Genomic DNA, 26,702 nt, shown 5'->3' with positions numbered 1-26,702 from the left:
TGTATCGAGGAACAGATCTGGGGAAGACTACAGAAAACTTTCTGCGGCATTGAAGGTCGCAGTGAGCAGAGCCTCCATCATCCAGTAATGAAAGCAGGTTTCACCCACAAGGACTCTTCCCAGGGAACTTTAGATATTTTGGTGCTGTGAAGACTATATTTCTCTTATCAGTGTATTGATTGTTTATTGAAAAATGCCCTTTGGGCCCGAGTGTGTCTGTTCATAAGTTATAGCAGCACAAGGCCCAACACCGTTCCTGAGGCCCTTTTCTCATTTCCCTGTGTCTCTCTCGCCTTCTCCTGTTTCTACGACTGCAACAGCTTTTTCAGATGCATTTGGCACTTTTTGATGAGCAACTTTTTGCACTCTAAAAATAACTCACCGTGCCAAAGTGAGGCAGACCTGTTCTCTGCATCTGTACACTGTGATGTCACAGCTGCTCAGGCGCAGCTCTCCGTCCAAATTCTGAAGGACAAACCAACACATTTTTAACAGTCCGCTCCTTAATGAGAGGCCAAGGCCATTTACAGCATCATTGGCACTGGGAGAGACAGCTTTCCAGCATTAAACCAGTGAGAGCATCTATGGGGTTTTTTTAAAATAACTTTTTTGGACCAAAGTCAAAACAGTTTCTCCTTAATTAAAAAAAATTATGTCGTGTCAAGCTTGATTAAACTAGCCAACAGTGTTGGTCAAGTTACTTGAAAAAAGTAATCAGTAACTAATTACTGATTACTTCCCCAAAAAAGTAATCCCGTTACTTTACTGATTACCAGAGGTGGGACCAAGTCATTGTTTTGCAAGTCTCAAGTAAGTCTCAAGTCTTTATCCTCAAGTCTCAAGTCAAGTCTCAAGTAATGTCAGGCAAGTCAGAGTCGAGTCTCAAGTCACTGGTGTAAAAGTCCGAGTCAAGTCACAAGTCTGAAACTTTGAATTTCAAGTCCTTTCGAGTCTTTAAAAAAAACAAACGAAAAAATAATGTTGCAGTTATGCTAAATGTAAATATTAGACCATGTAATTTTTAAATCTGTGTTTTTCTCAACACATGACAAAATAGTGAACTTAGAAAATATACACAAATTGTGAAATTGCACCTCTTTAAAATGCAGCTCAATTAAACCTAGCTCCAAGAATAATTTTCACCGACAGTTCTGAGATAAGCTGCATGTCATTCTTGGATGCGCTTGTAGGACCGGCTTTAAAATCGCATGACAAAAATATCATACACATTAAAAAAAAACTGCATCACCAACGTAGCCTGGACAACATTTGCTAGTTAGATGAAGTCAGCTATCTCATCGTAGCATATTTATATGCATATTTATAATCATACGGTTCTTGGAGTGAGTGCATACACTCATGAAGTTTAGTAACTTCAGGTCACTGCAACAAGCCCAGGTACAGTTTACCGACGGATGGGTGCAGGACCTTGAAATGCACCGTGTAGAACGAAAGACCATCGTACGTATCATAAGTTTACCAGTCTCACAAACTGTCGTCATAAATACACATTCGTTAACCGTTTATTAATAGGACCTTTGAGCTCAACGATAATTAATTAGTAGTGGAAATAATTTCTGGTAGCATCACAGAAATGTAGCAGTGACAATAATACTGTATGCTGTAATCGTACTGGGCAATTAGTGATACAAAAAAACCCTTTTTATCCTGTGAATAAAAGTATGTTTTTGTCAATGTACCATAATAACAGAAGCGAAACGCAAAATTGTGTCAGGACAATTCACTATTTATGCACAATAAACAAAGGAGCATAGCGCGACAATTTCTGTTCAGCGCCAGACTTGCTTGTAACCTATATCACCAATTATGTTAAGAAAAATGACGTATTAACTACTAAAAAACACTGACCTTCGTGTAAATGCTTGGAGCAGACTAACCTGTGAGCTGGAGTGTTCTGGGACGTTATATTTGGTCTTTGAATGGCTGCAATCCAGGCCATCTGTCGCCTCTTTGTTACTTCGGAAACATGGCTCGAACAATTTCTCTTCAACGACGTAATCCGATAACAACCGATCTCTTTACCCGTCGGCTTCCCGTGGCTGTCATGCGACCGGCTATTGCAGTTAATAACACAACAGCTTCTTGACATTTTTGTGTTTCTTTTTATCGCTGTATAACTGATTTCAATTGAAAGTCTGTGTGCGCTAGTACCTCTTGCCACGAGTTCCCAGAATCCTTTGCGGTTCTACCCGTGAATGACGTCACATTTTCAATCTCTATATAATATGTATGTTAAATTTTATATTTGGGGTAAAATATCAAGTCTTTTCAAGTAAACCGGTTCAAGTCCAATTCAAGTCCCAAGTCATTGGTGTAAAAGTCCAAGTCAAGTCACAAGTCTTAGAACATTTTTTCAAGTCAAGTCTAAAGTCATAAAATTAATGACTCGAGTCTGACTCGAGTCCAAGTCATGTGACTCGAGTCCACACCTCTGCTGATTACTTATTTTCAAAAGTAATTAATGACTTAGTTACTTTTTAAAAACACGATTTACAACCTGTATAGGTGATAAAGTGATAGATCTTTCAGCCCAATTCTACTTTTTCTGCATAATCCATCATACAAAATGTAATCAAATGGAAAAGTCTCTTTTTAAAACTTGTTTTATTAGTTTTAATCTTTTAACTTTATGCATCAAGCAAACATTTAATTATCTGCAACATTCTCTGACTGGAAGAAATTAGTTTAACATTGAAACCTATTTTCTGCACATTCCAGCACATAAAATAAAATATTTTGTGTGTTTACACTCAGTCTTTCAAATAGATGCAAGTAAAACACAGCAGAAAATAAATAAAGTCAAAGACTCAGCGGTCCTGTTGCTCTATTTTCACCTGTAAAGCAGGAGTGGGGCAGGCGGAGGTTTACCCTGGTGCAGGTGTGCCGCGGTCAGTGGTAGAATCCGCGAGTTTCTCTGTGAGTTTCCCATTACGTCGTAGCTACTCGGTGCGAACAGGTGTGGGATTAGAGCTCTGGGTAGCTCCCCAACTGGGTCTAGAGAGTATTTTAAATTCAGGGAATTTAAAATAGAAAGTAGCTCGTCCACAGAAGGACTGGTAGCTCCCCTTACGATAAGGGTTCAGATCGCGCGAACAGGTGTGAAATGTGTGTGTTTAGTTAGTTTGTTTGTTTGCTTGTTTTAATCAATTTTAAATCATGCTTTTTATTTGTTCTTGTTTCTAATGTCTCTGTAAAGCACTTTGAATCACCTTGTTGTTGAATTGTGCTATACAAATAAATTTGCCTTGCCTTGCTTGCTCGGAAGTTTAGGGGTTTTTTCGCTGTAAAAAGAAGTTTTCTTCCCACGCACAGCGGACACTAATGTTTTTGTCACTTTTTATGGAATCAAACTCAAAGTAAGGTCAGTACTTCCACGCTTTAAACGCTGCACGCTCATACTCTCTCTGCACTCGATATATGATCCATTGTTGATCTGCACACAGCTGTTGTCACGAACGTCGCACTCGCTTACGTCACTGTCGTGAGACATTCTCGCAAAAAATCACGGTTTTAGTAACGCAGTAACGCAGCGTTCCTACGGGAAAGTAACGTTAATCTAATTACCGTTTTTGCAATAGTAATCCCTTACTTCACTGGTTACTTGTAACGCGTTACCAGTACAAGTAACGCGTTACTGCCCATCTCTGCTAGCCAACGGAAAATGAAGTAATTTAGTACAACATAAATGTTAATGCAGCAGTAATATTAATCCACGAAAACACGATATCTAACCATAAAACACAAACTGGCAACATTTTTGCACAGGCCAATCTATAAATGTAGAAATGTTCATTCTTTAGGGCTAAAGAATACGTGAGGCAACAACGTACTGGTGAAGAAAAACCTGCAGCGTTGTATCATTACAGCCAGCGCCACTGTGGTCAACAGCAGAGTGTGCGACATCCAAATGATTTAGGTGTTCTTCCAGTGACCTCAGTGATAACCTTGTCTCAGCAGGAAGCAACCCAGTGTGTGACCTCGAGCTATTTAGCCGGAGGGTACCAGCTGTATATCTCCTTGTTGTCTGCAGGATTGCAGTCAGCGTGGTTCATCTCGCTGAGAGCCATCGTGACAGATTCAGGAAACGGTGAGTAAAACTGTCAGATTCATCCGCTGCAAATCCCGCCTTCAGACAAGCCGCTGCCGTTCCATCGGGCCTGCGCTGTGATTGGCATGCAGGAAGCAGCGCGTCACAATAAATCAATCAGACCAGCAGAGCCACACAACAAAACAACAGTATCAGGCGCTTGTGTCCGCAGTCCTGCAGAGGAGATCAGACTAAGCCTGAGAGGATTGAAGAGCAGACACTCGTGCTGCTGCTGACTGCTGGACAACAGACACCGAGTGACAGTGACAAATGTGTTCAGTAAAGTCTTTGACAATGTCGTGGAAATAAAGGTGTGCTCTGCCCCCCTGTACCACGTATTGATACAAGAAAGTACAATCAAGCTAACAGTATGGCCACTCTAAAACAGGCCGTGTTACGCTGCATGTACGTACCTCTCAGCCTTCACCTGCTTTAGCCCTCTAAACAGAATAACAGTCAAGAACTAAAGTTTACAATAATAATATCACTTATTTGGATTCAGGTCACAGATGCAGCAGACTAAGCAAAGCAGCCCAGCTGTCCCACTTCGTCCAGCACTTCCTGGGGGACCCCAAGGTGTTCTCTAGCTAGACGAGCTGTATAATGTCTCAGGTGTCCTAGTCTCTGCCCTTCCAGTCTGGATCACCTCCCTAAGGGGCCATCATAATACTACTCTGAACTACCTCCCGATGTCTGTGCTGATTCAGCAAAGTCTAACAGTGTCGGGGCACCTGTGCCATGTTCCACATGTTCCCACATGTTCCCAGAGCCTAAACTGCTGAGGATTCACAGGAGAAAAAGGCGTCTGTAATGAATATGTTACTTAATTCTTAATGTATGCAATGCACTGCAATTCTGAGTGAGCTCACTCAGTTCAGTCTGCCTGTCTGTAACCACACACCTCAGAGTTTCATGTCACAAAAACAACGACGGCCCTATTTTATTATTTCTATTTTGATGTCCAGCAAAAAAAACTTCATCTGCTGTCTTGACTCCAGCTGCAGTGAAATGCTGCACATTCATTGGCTCACAGCCTGAGATTGATAACTTATCACCTGGATCTGCCTCACAGAATAACCATAACTTACAAATCAAGATTTCTCTGTCTTTCATTTAATATAACTTTAAACGAGCTTAGGTCTAATGAAGTCGACACCTGTCGGCCATTTAAATAATGCAGATTTTAGAGACTTCCACACTGGAAGCCACGCCCATTTTTTATACTGTCTGTGAGTAAAGTGGGTGCACCATTCAGTACCCCTGGATCAAACCACAGTCGAGTATTACTGCTGATCTCAAAGACACACCTGCAAAGTTTGATATTGTTTTACAATAAACTACATAAACCAAATTAAACGATGGTACCCACACAGACGTACAAAGTAAAAAACAATGAGCCAGGCTGTCACCGCTGGTAAAGAGAACGTTATGGTCTGTTAACAGAGAGGAAGTTAAAGCTGCAGCGCTGACAGGGAAATGCCTCCAAGCAATGAGCCTTCAGCACCAAAGGACAAGATAAAAACAAGTTTCTACAGATTATTGCACCACTAAACAACAATCAAAATGTTTTCAGCATGTGTGCCCCTCTTTATGAAGCCATACAAGCTCAGCGTAAGCTCCAGTGAAGCCTTCTTTCTCTGCAGCACAGCCTGAGGGGAAGAGACATCAGTCGGATCCAGGCACCAGAGGTGGCCAGCGACCAGAGGCAGATTTGTGTCAGGGTGCATTACATGCCCAGGAGAGCGCCGTTGTTTCAGAAACATACAGCTGACCTCTCTGAAAACAATTCTTCAGGACAGCAGCAGAGGATAAGTCCTGCAGGCTGTGTTGGTGGCTCACTGTTATCCTCTGTGTGTGATCTGATGGCGCCCTCACTCACTGCAGCTCACAACCCAATTTTAAGTTTTGCGTTTTTTTGTTTTAAACTTGAGGAATAAAAAAAGGTTTCAATTTGAATAAAACTGGCAACATTTGATTTGTTTGTTACTATTAAAATAAGTGTTTACTGCACAGTGTAGCTGCTGTAGAACAGCCTCGCATTCATGACGCAGCTCTGTCTGCCACCAACTCTCCCTGGAAAATGAAGGATCGACTGTGCAGCCAAAACAGGAAGAAGACAGTGATTTTTTTCCCATAGTTAGATTCCCTCAGGTGACTAAAAAGGCAGAAGGTGGAACAGCCAGAGTAACTGGTGAAACTGTACAAAGAAAAGGGGAAAAAAGCTCTGTTTGCAGAGCAAGCAAAGGGAGAGTGCTAGAAAGAAAAACAAGGGTGAGTATTACACAGAATGTGGAGTGTGTGCAAGCAGATCACAGGATGAGGAGTGTGTGTTTTCACCGGCTGCACCTGCAGCACACTTTCTGCAGGGCCGTGTGAGTCGTTTCGGGATCACAATGACATCAGGTGGGATTCTTAGAAGATATTTAACTTGTAAATAGACGTAAAACTAATGTGAAATCAGGTTATTTCATTAACTGTTCCTTGCAGTGAAATAAGCAAACTAACAGCCTTTATCAACTTTGAGTAAACTCATTAAACTGAGCGGATGAATGTAATTTGAAATTGGCACCTCATGTTTTTGTGTTACTGCTAAAGAGAACGAACCCAGTGACAGCACTGTAACGCCCTGAGCTATTCAGTACTCTGTTTAAGCTCATGGAGTATTTTCAGTAGTTACTGTATTTTTAGTTGAGTGCTGAAGTTGATTTCTGCCATCTTAAAAGAGCAAACTAATGTAAACTGTAGCCAAATTGAGACTCCAAAGCTTCAATACAGTACAAAAAGACGGATGAAGCCACCATGACGTTACACACTTGTTTTAGCAGAAGTGACCGTACTTGAACGAGAACGCTATACAACTGTGATACAAACACACGTCTTGGATGGTCTGTACCTCACAGAAAGTCACAATTTTATTCCGATAATAAAAGTAAAGAAAATAAACCTGTTGATTAACATGGCCACTGCTGCAAAGTTCAACATTTTAAAATGTGAGCCTATGGGGACTGACTCAGTTTTGGAGTCTGCCTCAAGTGGCTCTCAGAGGAACTGCGGTTTCGGACTCTTCTGCATCGGCCTCGTCGTTCGTACATCTCTCTCCACTTTACTTCTCCACTTCAGTAATCAACTTAATTTCATTCATTTATAATGAGCTTAGCTTGGTAGCCTAACTGATTAATTCTGCGGCTGAATTCTGGCCCAGACTTTATTTGCATGGCAACACGTCTCTCAGCTTCAGCTGAGGAATTAATTTAGCATTTTTCTCTTCTTCTTACTGTACTGCTAGCATCTTATTTGTTGGTCGTTATAAAGTTATGCAGGTGAAGGAACTATAATAATGAAAACTACTTTATCTTAACTTTGGTCTTCATCTGAATATAGACAAGAACATATAAAACCCTTTATGCACACGAGAAATCAGACACGGAGATATCCTGAACAGAAGTTACATCCACAGTGCAGCATGGCATAAAAAAACACAAGCAAATGCAAAATGGGGCAAATATGGACAAGAGATGACGAATGCAATATAAGATGATATTTCCATGGAGTCTCTTTTTTTCCTCCACTTGTCACCAACATATGTGGAAGAAACTTTAGCTTTAATAAAACCTGGAGCTACAACACAGCTGAGTTTTAGTAACTGACTTTATATGAGAATCTCTGCCTCTCCATTCACTCAAATATCATCACTGTGAAGCCTGGCAAAGCTTAATGGGTTGCAGCAATTCCATTACAATGAATTAATTTTGCTGCATTACCATTTTTATAAGTGCCATTAAAACTCTTCAAAGTCCTTTAAAAGGAGAAATGTCATAAATTCAAGTCTCCACACAGAGCTTTAAAAAAAGCCTCAGGATACATTTCACAAAGTTTCCAGCAGCACAACGTGGACAACAGTAGCTACACTCCCAGAGTTTCCTTCATTCACCATCGCCGTGTGTGACGACTTTACCCCAACGCGGAGGGAATCTGACTGTGGCTAAAGGCCGTCCCCACCGGCTGGAAGCGGGGATGTAGCTGCAGGCAGCTGAAGTGAAAGTACACGGACAGTCTGAGGAGCTAAAACTGAATCCCAGGGATGTTTGTAGGATGGGAAGATGGTAAGTGGGGTAACAGCAGGGGGCACTGGATGAAACAGATGAACTGGATGGCAAGTTCCACATCCGATGAGCCGAGCAGAATCTTAACTTGTGACTGGAATGCAAGCTACGGTTTCATGAAGCGTACCTTAACTGCAGCAGACAAAGGGCTCCGTGCTCCAGACTGTAATTAAAGCAGAAATATATTCAAATGTGTGTGCACAGCTGTCTACAGCAGCTCACAGGAAGCAGGCGGGGGTCCCGTGGGAAATCAAAACATTTTATCGGATATAAATGCAATGTAAAAAAATTGGGTTTCAGCCTGATGAACTGCCCCGTGCCTTCACACTGATGTATTATTTATTTACTATTTACATTCTTTTCAGGATTGTACTTAATGCTAAAAGTGATAAGACAGCACAAAAACAAAGTATTTGTAATGAAGAATAATATGCTTTATATTATGGATTCATTCATGTGTGCTTCACTTAATGTTGATGGATAGATCATTTTAATTACTCGTTACTTCTGCCTATTTGATCTATTTCTGTAATACATTATGATTTATTATCAGATTTATATCTTCAAAATAAGAAATACGTTTTTGAATACATGACATCGAGTACAAAGTCAATTATTTGTATGAATTCTGGAGCAGAAGTATGAAGCACAACTTTGTAACGCTGGTTCCATCCACACTGTCAGTGCTGTAGATCATTTTTGACTTGCACTCGACAACAAACAAATCCTCCCTAATGACAAAAATTACTTCAAAATTACTTGCATTAGATTTCTTCACATCAAAGTAGGGGTGACCTGGGCCGCGGGTTTGAGACCCCTGCTTTAGACCAATGAACAAACATCTTCCAGCAGAAGTAGTAAGTCGACCAGTGACCGCCCATCGTTGACCTGACAGTGGGCGGGTGAAAAAAAACTGTTTGCATTTAATGAAATGTGCTACACAAACAAACTGTCAAAAACAAAATGAAAATAAAAACAACAAATTGCAATTTAAAAATTTTGGCGCACTATTTAAAAGTCTGTCACATTTATTATTGCCACTTATGGTTTTTCTTAATTTTTGCTACTGTAACTTTGCACTGTCCACTTTCAACAAATTTCCCACATGTGGGACTAATAAAGGTTATCTTATATTCTTATCTAACACATCCTCTGATTGGCTAAAAGTGTGATGCATCTGTGTTTTGAAAAGACATCGATATATTAAGTTTTGTTATTTTATTATAAATATGAGTAGCACTAGTAGTTTTAGTAAAAACCAAAACAATGAGCTAAAAGACGCTAAAACGCTAAATTGGAGTGTAAGCTTTCTCCAACTTAAACCTTCATATAACACTCTGTAACAGCAATGCTGTTAAAAAGTTTTTGTTTTATTTACCTGTCAAAGATAAACAACAACAACAAAAATAATCCCTATAATTTGGAATTAGGATATTATATAAATGATAGATGAGCGTTCAGTCAGGCACTGCATCCCCTCAGTACAAAAACAAGGGTAAAAATGAATCTGCCGTTATGTCTCCAGCAGGGTAAATGCACCATTTAGTTGGTTTTTGATGCTTTTCCTTTCTTCAGAGCATTTTCATCTTCTTGCAGCCCACCCAGTACCTGACTCCCTGACGCCAAGTGTCGGAGGCATTTCTTGCAGCCCCCAGATGACAGCTTCATGAGGCTCACGGGCCACAATAGTCTCCCGAATGCTGCGCTGGAGGAATTTAGCTGTGGGGCAGCGCAGTGGAAAGCCTCCCTGTGGTGCCATAATGCAGCCTCGGGGAAATACGCTGCAGGATTTAGAAGACAGTGTGTGACAGTAGAAACTTCAACAACTGTTTGAATCTGTGTCGGAGACACCGTGTGTGAAATGCTAACAGGCTACGTCGTGCAGCCTGCCGCCATGAGAACGTCACTCTGATGAACGATGACATGAACGCCGTGCCCGGCTGATTGACTCGCTCATGTGTGTCCACAGACGCGCAGATTTAAAAGTACAACACTTCACAAAGTCCTTACACACTTCCTGCTTACGGGATCAGACAAATGTATGCAAGAGCAGCTGAACTGCTAGCTTATGCTGCATTTGGGATTTAAAATAGGTGCGTGTATGTGAGCGTGGCTCACAACCCAGTCTGCAGATGTATGTCAAGTCAAACCCACAAAGTACTGCACAGAGCCTCAGTGCTGAGGGTTAAGTCCATTATGAATCCCCAGTGGATTTGAGCGTATGTGTGCTGCTGTGTGGAAAGTGACAGGGTGGATATTGACTGCCGTAAGCACGGTCTTCTTCTTTAATGAACCTCTGTGTTCTCAGCTCTCACAGGACCATCACAGATCCTCAGGAGCCTGCTTTGCATTTCTAACCGAAGTACCAACATTATGTGTTTAACACAGATAACTAAACAGGAAGCTAGTTATTCGGCTTTATCAAGCCACTTTATACTGACTACTTATTACATGTGCAATCACCTTGGGTCTAAACAAAGCAAGAACCTAATGTGGAAGTCCTTTTTTTTTTTTTATTAGCATCTTAATTAGCATTAACCTGCAGGGACCTGGCATCCACATATGTGGGCATCACATTTTGGACTGTACTAAATTTTGCTCAACAAGGGCCTGACATCCACTTACGAGGACGTTATACTGCCACTGTTCTGTCAAAATTTAAAACTAATGTCCTCATACGTGGATTTAATTTTTCTCAGAAACAAAAATCAGGTAATAAAAAAAAAAAATCTGGTAAGTTTTGTTTTTACATTCATCAGGTCCCAATCAGCCCAAATAGCAAAGAGAAATTAAAAATGCATGTTATGAAAGAGTTCAGGTCTTAGGAGGTTAATTAGCAGATGTCTGTGTCTGTGTAATGCACCTGTACAGTTTATGGATGCAGCTTGCTAACCAGTCGCAGCGGATGGCCCCGCCCCTCCCTGAGACTTGTTCTGCTGGAGGTTTCTTCCTGTTAAAAAGGAGTTTTTCCTTCCTGCTGTCGCCGAGTGTTTACTCATAGCAGGGTCGTCTGATTGTTGGGGTTTCTCTGTATTAGCGTAGAGTCTTTATCTTACAATATAAAGCTATATAAATAAAGCTGAATTTAAGTGAATAATCTGATGCCAAAATATTAGAAAGGCCACCAGCTCAGGAAGCAGAGTAGGTCATCTACTAACTGGAAGACTGGTCGTCTGCCTCCTTGATCGAGACGCTGAACCTCCCTGATGTGCTCATTTAGATAAAAAGCACTTAGGTGTAAATGGGGAATCTTGTAAAAAGCGCTTCGAGCACTCGAGTAGAAAAGTGCTACATGCGAACCAGTGCATGTCATCATTGATTAGCTCTGCAGTGATCTCAAGTTCAGGGCTTATTCGGTATGTAAAGCTGACATGTTCAAGGTAAAAATCGGGCAATAAGCTGCTCTTTAATTCAACCTGAACATTGATAGCTTTGTATTGGCGAACCGACAGTGAATCTAGCATTACACCTTTATTGCAGACAGACTTCTTCCCGGCGGGCATAAAACTTTTGCTCGGTCACAGAGAGCAGCTGTGACCAACCAAGCGAGAGGGATGAATGTGGATTTCGACAGCTTTTGACACAGCGTGATCATGGTTAAGTTGCAGGTGCGCACCAGAGCCAGAGCTGGCAAATTAACTTTTAAGACTCAAAGCTCAGAAGCTCTTCCTGGACTTCTGTTGCCTGAAATGGGCTTTGATGCAGCGTGAACGTAAAGTGAGGGCAGCGAATGACACGTTGTTGTAACTAATAAGTGATGCTTCATATCAGTGCTATTTCAGCTGCATCCGCAAACCATTTGGGGATAAAAATAAAGTATATTTCACCAAAATCATCTTCGTACGAGGGAACAAAATGTGTCTGCGGAGCCAAAATGCCGAGAGGCTGATAGCGTGGCTCCTACTGATAAGCTTCAGATCACTTACTATCCGAGATCAAACGCTGCAAAGCCAACTATGGCACTATTGTTGTGTTTTTTCTGTATGTGCTTAAATCCTTATAATTAAAGATTTTTTCAATGACGGGGATGCAAGCAGTTTGGGAAAGTCTTTGTGTTTTCAAAATAAGGAAAACTTCACAGGCTTTTCATAGTGATCGTGTTGGGTGTTTATAAATGTCTCAAGACACAAGAAGTGAGCTTCAGTGCTGTCAAGGCTCCCTGCACAAACACTCTACTCATTGTCTGTCTCATCCTTGTGTGAGCTGCCTTCTGCGACGGCATGACATCGAATTTTTAAAAGAACATTCGGCTGCTCCGATCTCATCCTCACATCCCACACATCGTTCAGCCAAATGTGTTTCATTTCAACGAGGTGCTAACTGTTCGGAGCCCCGTCTCTGGAGAAAACCACCTGCACAAAGTCAGCAGAGTGGCTTCGTCACCGTTTAGATATGAGTACAAACTGGAGCTGTCAACAAATACGCCAAATGTGATTATATAATAATTTAAAATATCTGATTGTGAAAATCAATAGTGCATTGTCTCCGTTTCTGTTTCTGGTGGTGGTGGGAGAGGGCAGCGTTACTGTCTGCCTCACTCAGAGCAGGAGAGCGATCCTGCTGTAAGTCTCACTGTGTGGCATTCAGATACTCTCTGGATCTGAGGGCGACACAGAGAGTGTAGATGATTCAGGGACAAACGGCTACCAGCTGAACAACTGCAGATAAACTGTTAACTAATCATGGCCTTGTTTGCTGAACAGCTTGTATTTGTGGAAAAATAACAACAACAACAACAACAACAGTTATTGTTTGCTGCTGCAAACAATAACAGGCTGCAGCAGACTGTTGACCTGTCCACTCTTCAAATCCACTCCTGAAAATCCAGTTCTTTGTGTATACACCGTGTTCTTTTAACAGCCTGTACAGGCAGTTATGTCTCTCACTGTATTAGCGTGCTTCATGTAGTTGTGATGCCATATTGGAAAACCCTTTTTAAGCCAATAATGACTTTGTGACAGCGCTGCAGCAATAAAACTATCAGCGTGACGTTTGTGATACTGATGTGAAGAGAAGTTTAATCCAGCCTGCATCGTGTTCATATAGCACATCCCCAACTCTCACTCAGCTAATGCTCACATCCGACTGTTCCATTATTCAGTGTGATGTGCTGATCTGAGACATGCATGCCTGTCTGTTTGCTGGGGCACTGTTTTAAATGTATGTATGCATTTGCTATAAATCCTCTTTGTATGTCTGCACTATTGCTGACAGGTTGTTCTGAAATTGCAACCAAGTATCAGATATCACAGCGTGTCAGTAAAGATCATGAACTTTTCTCCTTTTGATCGTTCTTTTTTACCAGCATACAGTCAGGTGAGGAGGAAAGCACGTGTTCTTTCACCTCTAAGGTTTTACATGTCATGATGTCATAAAAATATACATCCTCTGATGCTTGCCAGGTTCTAAACTTATTTAAATCCAACCTCAGAAGAACAACATATCATATATAACATTGTGTCATTTATTCAGTCAAATCTAAGCCGTTAAAACAGATACAGTGTGTGAAAAACTAAGCACACTTCATGATTGAGTAGCTTCAAGTATTCATTTTCAGTGTGACCTCATCAGTCACTTCCAACAACCCTCCCAGGCTGATGGCAACAACTGCTTCTCTGAGATGATCGTCTCTTTCCTCCCTGGCGTTGTGTTAATGGGCACCTTCATGCTGCACACCTGCAAACTGCCACAACCTCTGCTTTTACAGAGCTGCTCATGTACACTCACATCTGCTGATGATCAGTTAATGAAGCGACTGTGATAAGCAGCTCCTAGTAGAGCAGGGCGATATCACCAAAAATATTTATCATGATATACATTTGAAAATTTGCGATAACGACATAACTGATGATATAATTGACACGAGACAAAATACTTTACAACTCCTCAACTTTATTAGTGCAAAAAACCCCATCAATGTATTTTCACTTAAACAAGCAGCTGTTTTTTTTATCTGCATTAAAGTTATATAAAATTTCACAGTGCAAATGCAAATTCCTCGCTGACAGTTTAACCAAAAGGCATTTCCAGTGGAAACTGGCCGACACATCCTCAGCATAACCATGTATAATATCCACAACACTTAAAAAGAGGTTAAACACACACAATACGGTAACATTATGTTGAAGCACAGTACGTATCGCTCCGCCTACGTTAGCCGCAATGCTCCGACAATCCATCAAGCGGTGCGGCTTCGTAGCTTAGCAAAGTCGTACTGAAACATCTGACAGATTTTCGAGCGCCGTGCACATAAAATCGTTTCCAGGTCAGTAACACAACCAGAGTTCATACATAAGGCGCACGGGGTTATAAGGGGCTCTGTCGACTTTCAGAAAAATCAAAGGATTGATTTTAAGTGCGCCGTATTTTCCAAACAACACGGTAATAACGACGGCCCGTTAGCATGCGCTACCAAAAATAGTGCTTTGTTGTGTATCTGACGGACGAAAGCTAAACCAGTTCCACACCACTGAAGCTGCAGCATTTTTACAAACCAGTTCTGGTTCATGGTTTCATTCAACGATTTGCTTTCGCTCTTCTCGTTCTGCGTCGTCGCCATGTGCGTATGTAAACAAAGGCACTGCGCATGCGCGTTTTACCCACATTCTATCGCCATATTTCATTTTCCTATCGTTGCCCAAAATTACACCGGTATTACCGTGAACGGTATGATATAGCCCAGCCCTAGGTCCTAGCTCTTGCTGACCCTGTTGATTCTTGGGGAAGTAGTAGGATGTACTTAGTTTCACTGCTTCTGCATCCAGATAAATACATTTAATGTTTTTCTTTTATGGTCTTGTTAAATAAATAAATAATGGCATGCACTTAATCATCTTAGATTGCACTAGACTAGTTTTAAACCCTTCAAAAGGACCAGATTATTTTATTATGACCTGATATATAAACCCATAGAGCTGCAGTAGGGTGTACTTTCTTTTTACCATGACTACATAAAGGGTCAGTAAAATTAAAACAAACACTGACCCATGCAGGACGCTCTCCCTCGCTCTATTAATCTACTACCTCAGATTACACATGGCTGAAGTGATGCTAGGCTGTAGTTAAAGAGCACTAATCAAGGGTTCCTCACAATGGCAGCCAGTTAAACTTGATGAACGTCGCATTTATAATCATTTCCTTTGTGTGCGAGTGCAGTGCCCCGTCTTTAAAAGTGGAACCCAGCACAGATTTTTAGCTACAATTCTAGAGGTGTCCCCTTAACCCGTGGCAGCTGATTACTGTGCTACTGTTTTGCCAAGGAGACGTCTATAAGGTGTGTGTGTGTGTGTGTGTGTGTGTGTGTGTGTGTGTGTGTGTGTGTGTGTGTGGAGAACAGTCAGACGCTTCGTCCAAACTGCACGAGAATCAATACAATTAAATTAAAATGTGTCCATCCGATATTTTTATAATGCTCGTTGTTTGGTTCACATGTTTTCACACTCCTGTTTGATTGTGTCGTGTCCAGTGAATAATGGAATTTTATTTCTATTAACATGTGTTAAAACAAACAGAAGCTACTGCCTTATTGCTCGCCACAGTGAGTAGCTCCACATGTTTGACTGAGGATGAAACAGGTCCTTTCCCTTGCTAAACAACGACCCCACGGAGCTTCTACAATGTGTTCAAATTAATATTATTTCAAAAGTCTTTCTGAATGATAAGAGTTTGGTGTGCCTAAATGTTCTTCAGTAGCCTGGAAATGACAAAACAATCACAAAGGATCTGGTTTCTAAAGCTACACAGTGATCGTGTACTCTGCATATAAAGCAATTAAAACATTGTAAATATACTCTCCAGTAGTTTTCAGAGTCCAAGCAGATATATGTAAATACTTTGTTTTGGCCAGTCAAACCACAGCTCCAAGATAAAAGGTGGAAAATGTCGAAGCCGTCATCGATTTCATCGAGACGTTAAAGCGGCGGCTTTCGGTCAGTCAGCCTTGGGTTTGTGTTATGCCGACACAGCAGCACATGAATGAAAAGAGACGATGCTCGATGTGGCAGTGATACAGGAAAGAGACAAGAAAGAGACAAAGAGACAGGAGACGAGTCTGAACCAACCGCCACTGTAGGCGCTGGGAACGATCTAGTAATAAAATCTAACGAATGGGGATTTTCAGCATCTCCATTTTTACACAGTAAATTTTGTTGCCCATCTAAAAAGCAATATATGCAATCATTAGATTGCACACACAGCAGATTGTATTTATTTTCACCTTCATCTTTTTGCTGTCTTTGAATGCAGAATCCACTGGAAAATAAAATCCTGGGCCAGAAAGTATGCAGCGTTGGATTCTGCAGCAGACGTGCTGTGAATTGGTCTTAAATCCCTAAATTTCGCCATTGTCAGCTTAGATTGTACACCGTCACAGTATAAATGTCTAAATGCATTTTTAGATATAAAAAAATCTAATTACAGTTGCACAGCTGGAATCTGTCAGTTATAAAGTCTTGCTATGCTACTAATCATCGTGCGCTGTGGTTTTACACCTCGAAGGGGAAATTATTTTTAATAGACTAATCTGATGTGAGAAGATATGAGAAAAGACACAGTGATCCAGACATTTTCTATACAACAACAATGCTTTGGCTTCAGGGACCTGCTGAATCCAAGTGCACATCAGGTTCGGGCAGGTTTTTCCTCAAAAATAGAAAATAAATAAATAAAAATAGAGAAAGAGCAAGAGATGATTCTGAGTGGAAAAGTGGAATATTGGCTGAGTTTATATGGAATGACCCTTCATGACACCAAAGAAGAGAAAGCACAGTACAAAAAAAATAAAAATAAAGCGCCTTTTGGTTCCTGAGGCTACTTAGCACATAACACAATTTGGTGGAAGAGGTTATGAAACAGTTTAGTAATTATATTTAATCAGATTGTGTCCAGCAGGAAATATCATTTTTGTGCGCAGGTCAGATCCCGCCTCAGAGATCTGCGCCCAGTCACAGCGTAACTCAATAATGTGCTCGCTGCGGTCGGGCTCAGGGCAGTGCAAGCGCAGGGAGGCAGCGCTACAAACTCTGCTGGCTTTTATTCAAAGAAAGTGGCACTCGTGGAGTTGTATCGCCCTCCTGCATCTGACCAATCAAAGAAGGACTTAAAGGTTAAGTCATTGCAAAACTATCACACCTGGCCTAGCACCTTCCCTTTGAATTTTAGACGTGTGAGAGCGAGGAACCTGCAGCTCTTTAACATTCACAGGAAAGAAAGTAACCTCTCCAGGGAGGCGAAGGAGTTTCTTCCCTTTGCTCTTCCGCTCAGTAGCATCATTCTGTGTTATCCTCGGGCATCTTGGAGCACGACCATGAGGGGAAAAAAAGAGATCCAAAAACGGATTTCTGTCTACACACTTCCCAGCGCACCTCCCAGTGTTGCAGTGTCATGACAGCCAGAACCGACTGAGGACAGGATGGTACGCTGATGCTCTTCTTCATGCAACAATGCACAAGCGCTGACACCTGCATCAGATCTCACACCAATGCCACGCACCTCTGATGACACGAAGATGCCCGACTTGCACTGAGACATGCGCGCACACACACGCACACACACACACACACACACACACACACACACACACACAGAGTCTCAGAAGTCCACCCTCCTCCTCTTCTGAACACTGTCAACATGGATCAGCTTGCATTGACTCATAAAGAAACTCCTAAAAATAAGTCTGTTGGCAGGGTGGAAACAGACAATGCAGAGCACGAATCAAAACGTCACGTGTGAGCAGACATAAGACCAAAAAAAGTAGTAACAGTGGCCAAGAACACATATTACGTCTCCATAATTACACTCATGCATAGCTCACTTAACACCAGCTCCACGGTGCAGAAATGGATGGTTGTAAACAAATGTGTTAAGCCACACACTGCTTGCTGACCTGAATCTCTTCATTGCTTAACCTGTGCCTCTGCAAAGCCTGCCACGCAACATGGCAACAGCCAGAGGGATCACCTGATATGCTCCGGCAGAGTCGGGATATCTCATTTCTGCTTAGCTCACTAAAACGGAAATCCAGCCTAAAACTGAGATGTGGTTTTCTTTTTGGAGGCCAGCAGGGTTCAGCATTACGTGGTCCAGAAAGACATCTGTGAGTATATAAATCAACAACATAATGTTAAAGATCTTGGGATTATCTAACCTACGCTTTTACTTCATATAAACTGTTAAATACTATACATCATCTCACCTTTCAGCCAACTAAATCATCAACTGTTACCAAATTTAATCAGCTGCATAAAGATAGATGAAACAATATCGGGCAAATAAAAGAAAATAAAGAAAAAGAAATCAGCTTTGGAGTTTCTAGAACTAGTCAATAATAAAAGCAGAGCTCTTACAGAAGATGAAATTATAAAGTGTCTTTTTATGATCTTAATGAAACCATAGTTGGATGAAGTTTTGACTAAAAAGAAATTTATCCCAGACCAGAGAAGAAGAAAAAAACAATGTTGAATGTGAAAATTGGAGGAAGGTCAAATGTGTCAAAAATGAAAAGATGTTCAAGAAGGAAAGAAAAAAAACTGTCAGAGAAAATCTTTGTGACCTTTTCCAGGAGACTGACAGCAGAGTGTGAGACTGATGTGCTACATAAATGTGATCCTGCGTGAAACAAAGATAAACGTCTTCCTGACTCTCCTAAATAATTCTAGTCTGACCAACTGGCTGCTTCTGTGAATGAACACCCTTTTCTTCTATCCTAGTATCACTAAATACGCTTCTTGCTACCATATTGGTGGCTAAATTGGAGATATCTGTTGGCTACCAGCACATGCCTAGCATGTATTGTAGCCAACAGATGTTAGGCCCTGAGCTGGAGTCAAACTTGCCAACAATGGCCAAGCGTGTGAGGTTAGCTAAAAGCTGAGAGGACTACTGGCAACTTCCAGTGGAGTGATAAGATTTTCCAACCGGCAAATTCAACACCGCTGGAAGATAAATTCAATTTCCGTTAAAAATGCTCCGAGAGGTCCCAAGACCACAAACCCAGCTGAGTCACCTACGTCAGTCACTTGAATTTGTGGAGTTGAGGCCTAGCAGACAGCTGGGAGTCACAGCTCGCCACGACTTCAGTATCCACCTGTGGATTTTTATTTGCATTTTAATTCAGTTCAGTTCCATTTATATAATCTTACTTCCCAACTAAGGTCAAAACACTCAATATCATAAGGTAAAGATCTACAATACTGGAGAGAAAAGCCCAACAAACTGAAGATCCCTATGAGGAAACAGTCTGTGACAGTGGGGAGGAAAAACTCCCTTTTAACAGGAAGAAAGCTCCAGCAGAACCAGGCTCAGGGAGGGGAAGCTATCGATATTTGTTTATGAATGATTATATTGACTGGACAGATGACAACCATTCAATGGGCTGATAACTTTCCAATGACTCTGAGACGCAGTGCGTCCTGGATTCAAACAGGTTTTATCTGAGGTGTTGTTTTTGGTTCATGTGACTCAGGATTGTGCATTTGATAAAACTTTAGTTGAGCTTCTTTAACATACTTGTCCTTAACTCATCTACATCACAAACCTCTGGAATTGACCACATTAAATCAGGCCACTGCATACTCAGACTCAAAGGAAGACTTTGATTTGATTGGTTTTTTAGGTTAAACATGAGCACGCCATGAGAATGTTAAATGCTATTAAAAGACAGTGCCTCTGAGCTCTTTGATGAGTTAGCCTGATCTTCCAGTACTGATTCATGAGATTAGACAGTGCTGAAAACACTGGGGTCCATTAGTCAATGATTTAAGGTCTTAGTTCAGAACAAGTCTGAGATCCTGAAACGGCACGATGTGCAGTTGCTGCTTTGAGTCTTCACACCACCATTAAAATGTCAGAAGTACAGGAACCTTAGTGCTTTTGAGTATTAGTAATATGCTCATATATCAATCATTCAAACTTTACAAACCCTCTGAGTCAGCTTTCAATTCAATGCCAATGAAAGTCAAGCCTGTGAAGTATATTTTCTGCTGCATACTGAGCACCGTATTATCCTCAAACCTGCATGCCAGCGCTGCAGTCCGGTCATTTTGTATCAGTGACAATGCATAAACACGTAAACACATCAGCCTCTGGCTGATAATGTAATCTGGCACCGGCCCCGAGGGCTGAGCAGAGTGGAGGAGAGCAGAGTGCCAAGCACTCCAGAGGCTAAGTTTGCTCACCCGCTGTAACCCTAAAGCCTGTGCAGATTCTATTACCGCTTCTGAACAGTTCAGTAAACCATCAGCCTGCCATTCTCCGCATTACTGATGAGTGTGCTTTAATAATACCCACATCTCTGCACAAAGACTCTGAGCCGCATTAGAAAACACAGATGCTGCTTTAAATCAGAATATGTAGGCGTGTGTAAAAGTGTGCATCTCCTCAGATTTGCTTTTAATTCTTTGCCACAGTAAACAACGTGACGTCTTCACTCGTCTTTGCCCACTTGTGAGAAACTGGTTCTGAATCAGAGGGCCAGTACCCTTAAATATCCCCGTCCAGAGTGGAAACAGACTGCCCCCTGTTGTAGGCACACATCTGACCCAACAGCCAGCTTTCTTTCAATTCCTGAGATTTTAATCCATCCATATATGAAAAAAAAAGCAGGTCATGCTTGAGAGAATGAACTGCTTTTCTCAGCTGCTCTTTGGTAAAAATCGGCATTATTTCCCATCTAAAATGTGCAGAAATGTAAGTTAGTTTGAAGCAGAGGTATAAAAAGAAAGGCCTGCTCTCCTGGTCACTGGTGAATGAAATGTCCATTTTTATATATAATAAAAAGGCTCTGAATAAAAATACTGCTCGAATAAAATGTAGTTCTTTTCTCAGAAACTTCATGATTTACATTCTCATGATTTTAAATGCAAGACAAAAAACCTTTTTTCTTTAGTTTTCTTAAAACTGATGCAAAATCGTATCTTTTCCCTGCACAAACGAACCACAGTTATACATCTCTGCATGAGAAATGATGTTTTTCCTCTCAACAGCATTAATTCAGCATTTCTGATTAGGAGCGTGCTCTCGACGAGCTCATCCGAAACACAAAATTAATCCTGGATCAACAGTCTTTCTCAGAGATGTTTGATAAATTAGGTCCCTTATCTTTCCAAGGAATGGCGTTCTCTCGCCGACTATTGGCATTAGAGCAGAGCTCCGGTGTTAATCAACTCAGCAGTGCATATTTCTCCTAAATCCCGCGCTCAGTTACTGGATCATGTACTGTCCCATTTAGCAAAGGATACGGAAAGAGTTTGCCCCACTTTTTAATTTTTGTTGACTCATTGATGCACATCTCCGAGGAGCATAATTAAAATGTGAAGTATCCAGGGGGAGTAGCAGCCCTCTGTGTCTGTATCACGGAATCATTTTATCAATGAATAAAATCCTGGGTAGATGTTGTTGGATGGCTTTTGCCCGCTGGTAGGGTCTCCCACAGCAAATTGGTCCTGGGTGAGGGACCACACAAAGAGCGATTCAAAAAAATCTCTATGAGTGTGAAATCTAGGGAACAGTTCACCCTGCCTGTGACAGGGTTACCAGCGCCCCGCCCCGGGGCCAGAGCTGGAGAGGGTGCCCGAGGACGAGCGCCTGGGGGCCCAGCCCAGCCAGGGGACATGGGCCCACCCTGCGGAGGGGGTCGGGTGCAGTGTGTGCTGGGCCAGGTGTCAAGACCCTGGCGGACCGATCCCCAGCTACCGAGACTAGTGACTGGGACATGGAACGTAACCTCTCTGGTGGGGAAGGAGCCTGAGCTACTGCATGACATTAACAGGTACCAGCTAGATATAGTCTAGCTCACCTAGACACACAGCCTGGGCTCTGGAACCAGTCTCCTGGAGAGGGGACGGACTCGGTCCTAGTCTGGAGTTGCTCTTGGTGAGAGGCAGCGGGTCGGGCAGGTATCCCCTCAGCTTGCTGCCTCCTGATTGAGCTGTTCCAGGCATGTCCGGCGAGAAAGAGGTCTGGGTTTCTCTTAGGCTGTTGCCCCCATGACCCTGCCCCAGATAAGTGGAAGAAAATGGACGGATGGATAAAATCCTCACTCGCTGCTAGTAAACATAGAAAACTCAGTTCTTTGGGGTGAACCTATTCTCTTTTCTTTATTTTCTGTCATATATGAACCGTTCCAGCGGTGCATCCTCATATTAAACATGTCTTTAATTTGAAATAATGATGTCAGTGCATGTCGAGGTAATCCATGTGAGCCAGAAGCTTCAGGCTTCAGATTGATACCGTTTTTCTTCTTCTCTTGGGTCTGTATTAAAGCTGCACAATTAATCAAATTTTAATCTTGATCTCGATTTTGGCTTCCCACAGTGAAACGACTGCGATCGAGCGATACTGAAAATCCATGCACTGCCAAAAGAATGCAAAGCAAAAACGAATGAAGCGCTCCCTTAATCAGCACCTGACCACGCGGCTGCACGTGCCAGTCCCGGCTGCTTCCTGCGCTGCGCGGATTGCAGTGTCTTGGATGAGGCTGGATGAGTAACACCAGGTTAAAGACAGATTTATAACAAAATCCAAACGTCTGGCACAGCTTTAGTCTGCAAACGCACCCCTCAAAGCGGATCAGCTTTAGGGCAAGTGATGTTAACCAAGAACATATGCAGAGAGTGCTTTAGACTTGTGTCTGTAGCATAAAGCAACACCGCTAACTCATTCAAATGCCTGAAAACACACAGCAAACTGCAGCGTAATTAATGCACGAAGGCCAAGAGAAAACAATGCAACGGCCGCTGACGCCCATAGAGCACACCTGTCTGCATAACCATCCGGCTCGCAAAGACCCGCTGAAATTACCAACCCGACTACACCCATGTTGGCGACAGATGTGTCCGGTAAACACGATGACTAATGTTGCTTCAGGAAAACGGTCAGAATATTGGTCAAAGGTATCCCCACGTGCAACATTGTGCTGTATGCAAAGTTTCCTTTCTGTCAGTTTCATTCACACCTATCATGCAGGTGCAATGAATGAAGTGAAAGACTTTATACTTTTAGGAGATGCATCTAAGTCAGGAATCAACACACTGATACAACTTTGTGTTAAGCTTTTGTTTTTCTTCTAAGAGTCGAATCGAGGTGAATGAGGAGGGTCAACTTTATTTACAGATGTGCAGATATGAAAGCAGTGTTCTGCTTATGATGTCAAAGACAGGAGAAATCCTTTTTTGGTCATCAGTGAGCACACACACCTGCTGTTTGAAACGTCTGTTTATGACGGCTTCAGCTCTCAGGCAGGAACGAGCTGAGGGCCTGCATGAAATAAGGATTATTTTCAACTGTGAACAAAGAAATAAAATCCCTATAATAAAAATATAGAGCTGGAAATGAACGGTCTCCTTTAATGAAGACGTCCACAGATTCAGACAGCTGTAGAAACATTTATCCAGCTCTGACACCGATGACGCTTTTAGACAACTGAACTAATCTGTTCCTGAATATAGGTTGGACTTTAAAAGTTGTCCAGAGAGGGCTTTAAATGGGGTGATGAAGCAAACACAAATAGTACATTAAAGTGGGACATTAACTATCAATGGATTTGAGGCTCTACTCAGCTCAGACGCCACTAAATGCATATATTAGCAGCATGAATGGACTCAAGTACAAATAACAAGCACTATGCTCCTTAACAAAATCACATCTTTGGAAATACATGTGATCCCCCAGAGCAAATCACTGGACCGAACTTTTTCAGAGCTGAAAGGGTTTTCTTGTTGTTGGTCAGTATGGGGTTAGGGTGCACATCTACTGGTTTATGTGGAATTTTCACCCTGCTGGTATACCCAAAGGAAACCCTCACTGCACAGTACCTGCAAGGGCAAATAATTGGCAAGCTAACACCTTCTAGTTTCTGAAACTATGCTTGTTCACTGGTTATCAGGTGGAGAGGTCACATTAAATGAAAGGCTTTCGCACACATTTCATTCAGTTGGCTCTGCGTCCTCACAGGAAGAAGGTTGTGGGTCGACTCTTTCTCTGGACACCCTGGATTCCAGCTAACAGGGAAAAGTACTGCATAGAAAATAAATTAAGGGTGTAACTCTGTAACCAACTTTGCACCATTTAAAAGCATTGTACCATTATTTTATGGTACGCTCTCTCTAGGATACAAGTGTCCCACATCAGGAATGCTTTGGTAACACACAACTATACAGACTTATGGCTTCAGCATTCCTCACCCCGACCACCATCTGTTGGGAGAAGTCGGCTAATGCTAACACGGAGCCAGATCTAAATATCCTTTCAGAGAGATGACTGGTTGCCTTCACCAGAGCTGGATCTGAACAGTGAGAACATTTGTTGGATGTTAAGGTGTTTCATGAAGTCCAGAACTGACAGAAACTGGCAGACGAAGAACTTTCAACATTACAGATAATACAGAAACCATTTAGCACAGATATGAATACGAGCAGGAGTGCATTGACGTTTTAGCTTTCCCTGTTTGTGTCACTCAGGCACAAAAATCTTTGAAACCCACAGCCTCAGTGGGCTCTGCATCAGCGACAAGCAGCTGTACCCTAAAAAAGGCACATCGAGGCACTTTAGCTGCGAGCTCACACCTTATGAGAATCTGTGGAATCATGTGATACTTTTACTGTTCTGTAATCACTCTGACTTGGACCACCGGTGGACTGATACACAGCTCCCTCTGCAGCCACACAGTGCTTCGATGTTTTGTTAAACATGTGTAGAAGTCTGCTATTCCAAGACCTGCAGGCAGCTGTGAGAGAAGGATAAATTCATGGATTTGCCTCCTTTAAGCAGCAGGGGAACGTCTCCACTTTATTTCTCACATGTGAATTTTCCAGGTTTTCTTGCTCTACTATAATATTAAAGCACTGTGGTGGCGAAGGTGGGGCTTATTGGCTAACTTTAACTGATAAACAACATGTCACACAAGGCTCCGCAATTATTTCACAGCCAATGAGAAACAGGGTGACCTGTCACAGATGTACAGGACGGCAAAGCAAGAGTCATCCACAGAGCCAGGAGCACATGGCTGCTGAAACATGATCTGCAGTAATGTAAGATGGAAAAAGGGCCGTGTGGGTCCTGCCTGCGTAATTAAATTGCTCCACAGCTCTTTTTCTGCATTTAAAGTATGCAAAACAGTCTCCATACTTTACATATTTGTCTGCTTTCTACTGCTTACGTGACAGTTTCTTGTTTTTCTTTGTTAATAAAATAATCAATGCTAATTTATTAATGAGATCTGGGTAGCAGGTCTGATACATTGTATATTCCAGTGGAAAATTTCCACAGCATTTAAAAGGCTCTGTTTGCATGTTGCAAATAATCACATGGACTGCAGCAGTCTCCGTGAGGCTCGGTGCACAGGTGGAGCTGTGACTTTAATCTGAAACACGCGCTGGACAAATGGGGCTCAAATATTTCCATTAGCTGCTAATCTGTTGATTAACCCTTTAACTAGTCGCTCAGCCCCGGTTACATCAACAGAAAAGCAACAGCAGAAATGTTCGTGTAACTGATTATTGTGCGGGGATCGCAGCTTTATCACTCCGCACTGCTCCTACAATGACGCCGAGCCCGGCGTTTCCCCGGAGGCTCCAAACTTTCCCGTAACCACGGCGGCTGCTCTGACCTTTAATGTGCTCGTTGACGACGCTCTCCAGCCGGTCCAGCCTCTCGATAATCCTCAGGGTTTCACCTTTGCTGTCCTCCTCCAACTTTCTCTCCGCCTCGCCGCCGCCGCCGCTCTCCGCAACTTTAGGACCGCTGTTGGCCACGTAGTTGGTGATCCAACCGACGTACAGCAGGCACACGATGTTGGTCATACCGCTCAGGATTACGCATGTCGACACCAAAGTTTTAGTTCTCCTTGTGCACAGCATCGCGACGTCCCTCCATGGGCAGGCAGGTGGATGCCAGGAGAGGACGCGCTCGAGAAATGTTTCCAAACGGAACTAGAGCGAGTCAGTTCGCCTGTGCGCGCTCACGGGCCCGGATCAGCATCTCCACATCCTCCGGAGGCTTTCAGCGCTTTCCACTGCCGCACGAGCGATACTTCAGGTTTTAATCCCAGAGATGAAAACACGGTGTCCCGCTAAGCTACCGGCGAGTTCAGCCGCAAAGCCGTGAGACGCAGCAACCCACCCCCCACAACCCATCCCACCGCGTCGTAGTCCTTGCACAGCCCAATAGGAGGGTAGGAGGAGGGGTTTGCTGGAGTCTACCCGCCCCCACACACAGCTGGAGCGCACAGAGGAGGGCGGAGGGGAGGAATGTGAGGAAACTCAAGTGCAACGACCCAAACAGTGACGATCGGCGCGGCGCGGTAACGGAAACCAAACCGGTTCGAGTAAGTAAGGAGCGGCATACCGCGTGTGTGCGCGAGCGCCGAGTCTACAGGTGAGTCTACAGGTGAGCCTGTGGGTTCAAGTGTGAGCAGTTTGGTGACAGATTGTGCTGGGACTGCAGGAAGTGAGCTTCACTCCTGTTTTATTAAAAATCATGACTGAGAAAATGATTTT

The 26,702-nt window shown here is 42.6% G+C and overlaps 1 protein-coding gene across 1 annotated transcript in view; it reads right to left on the bottom strand.

The window, feature by feature from the left end:
* The window catches only part of LOC113025072 (polypeptide N-acetylgalactosaminyltransferase 18-like), a 181,076-nt gene extending 154,612 nt beyond the window's left edge, over positions 1 to 26,464 (bottom strand). The window contains exon 1 of the mRNA XM_026172462.2: positions 25,814 to 26,464. Coding sequence (XP_026028247.1) covers positions 25,814 to 26,063 — 250 coding nt within the window. The 5' untranslated portion in view covers positions 26,064 to 26,464. The remainder of the gene's footprint in view (positions 1 to 25,813) is intronic.
* Between the last annotated feature and the right edge of the window lie 238 nt (positions 26,465 to 26,702).

Source organism: Astatotilapia calliptera, chromosome 7 (genome assembly GCF_964374335.1).
Source record: "Astatotilapia calliptera chromosome 7, fAstCal68.1, whole genome shotgun sequence".
In the NCBI taxonomy this organism is placed as follows: Eukaryota; Metazoa; Chordata; class Actinopteri; order Cichliformes; family Cichlidae; genus Astatotilapia; species Astatotilapia calliptera.
This window is presented reverse-complemented; position numbering and strand designations above follow the sequence as displayed.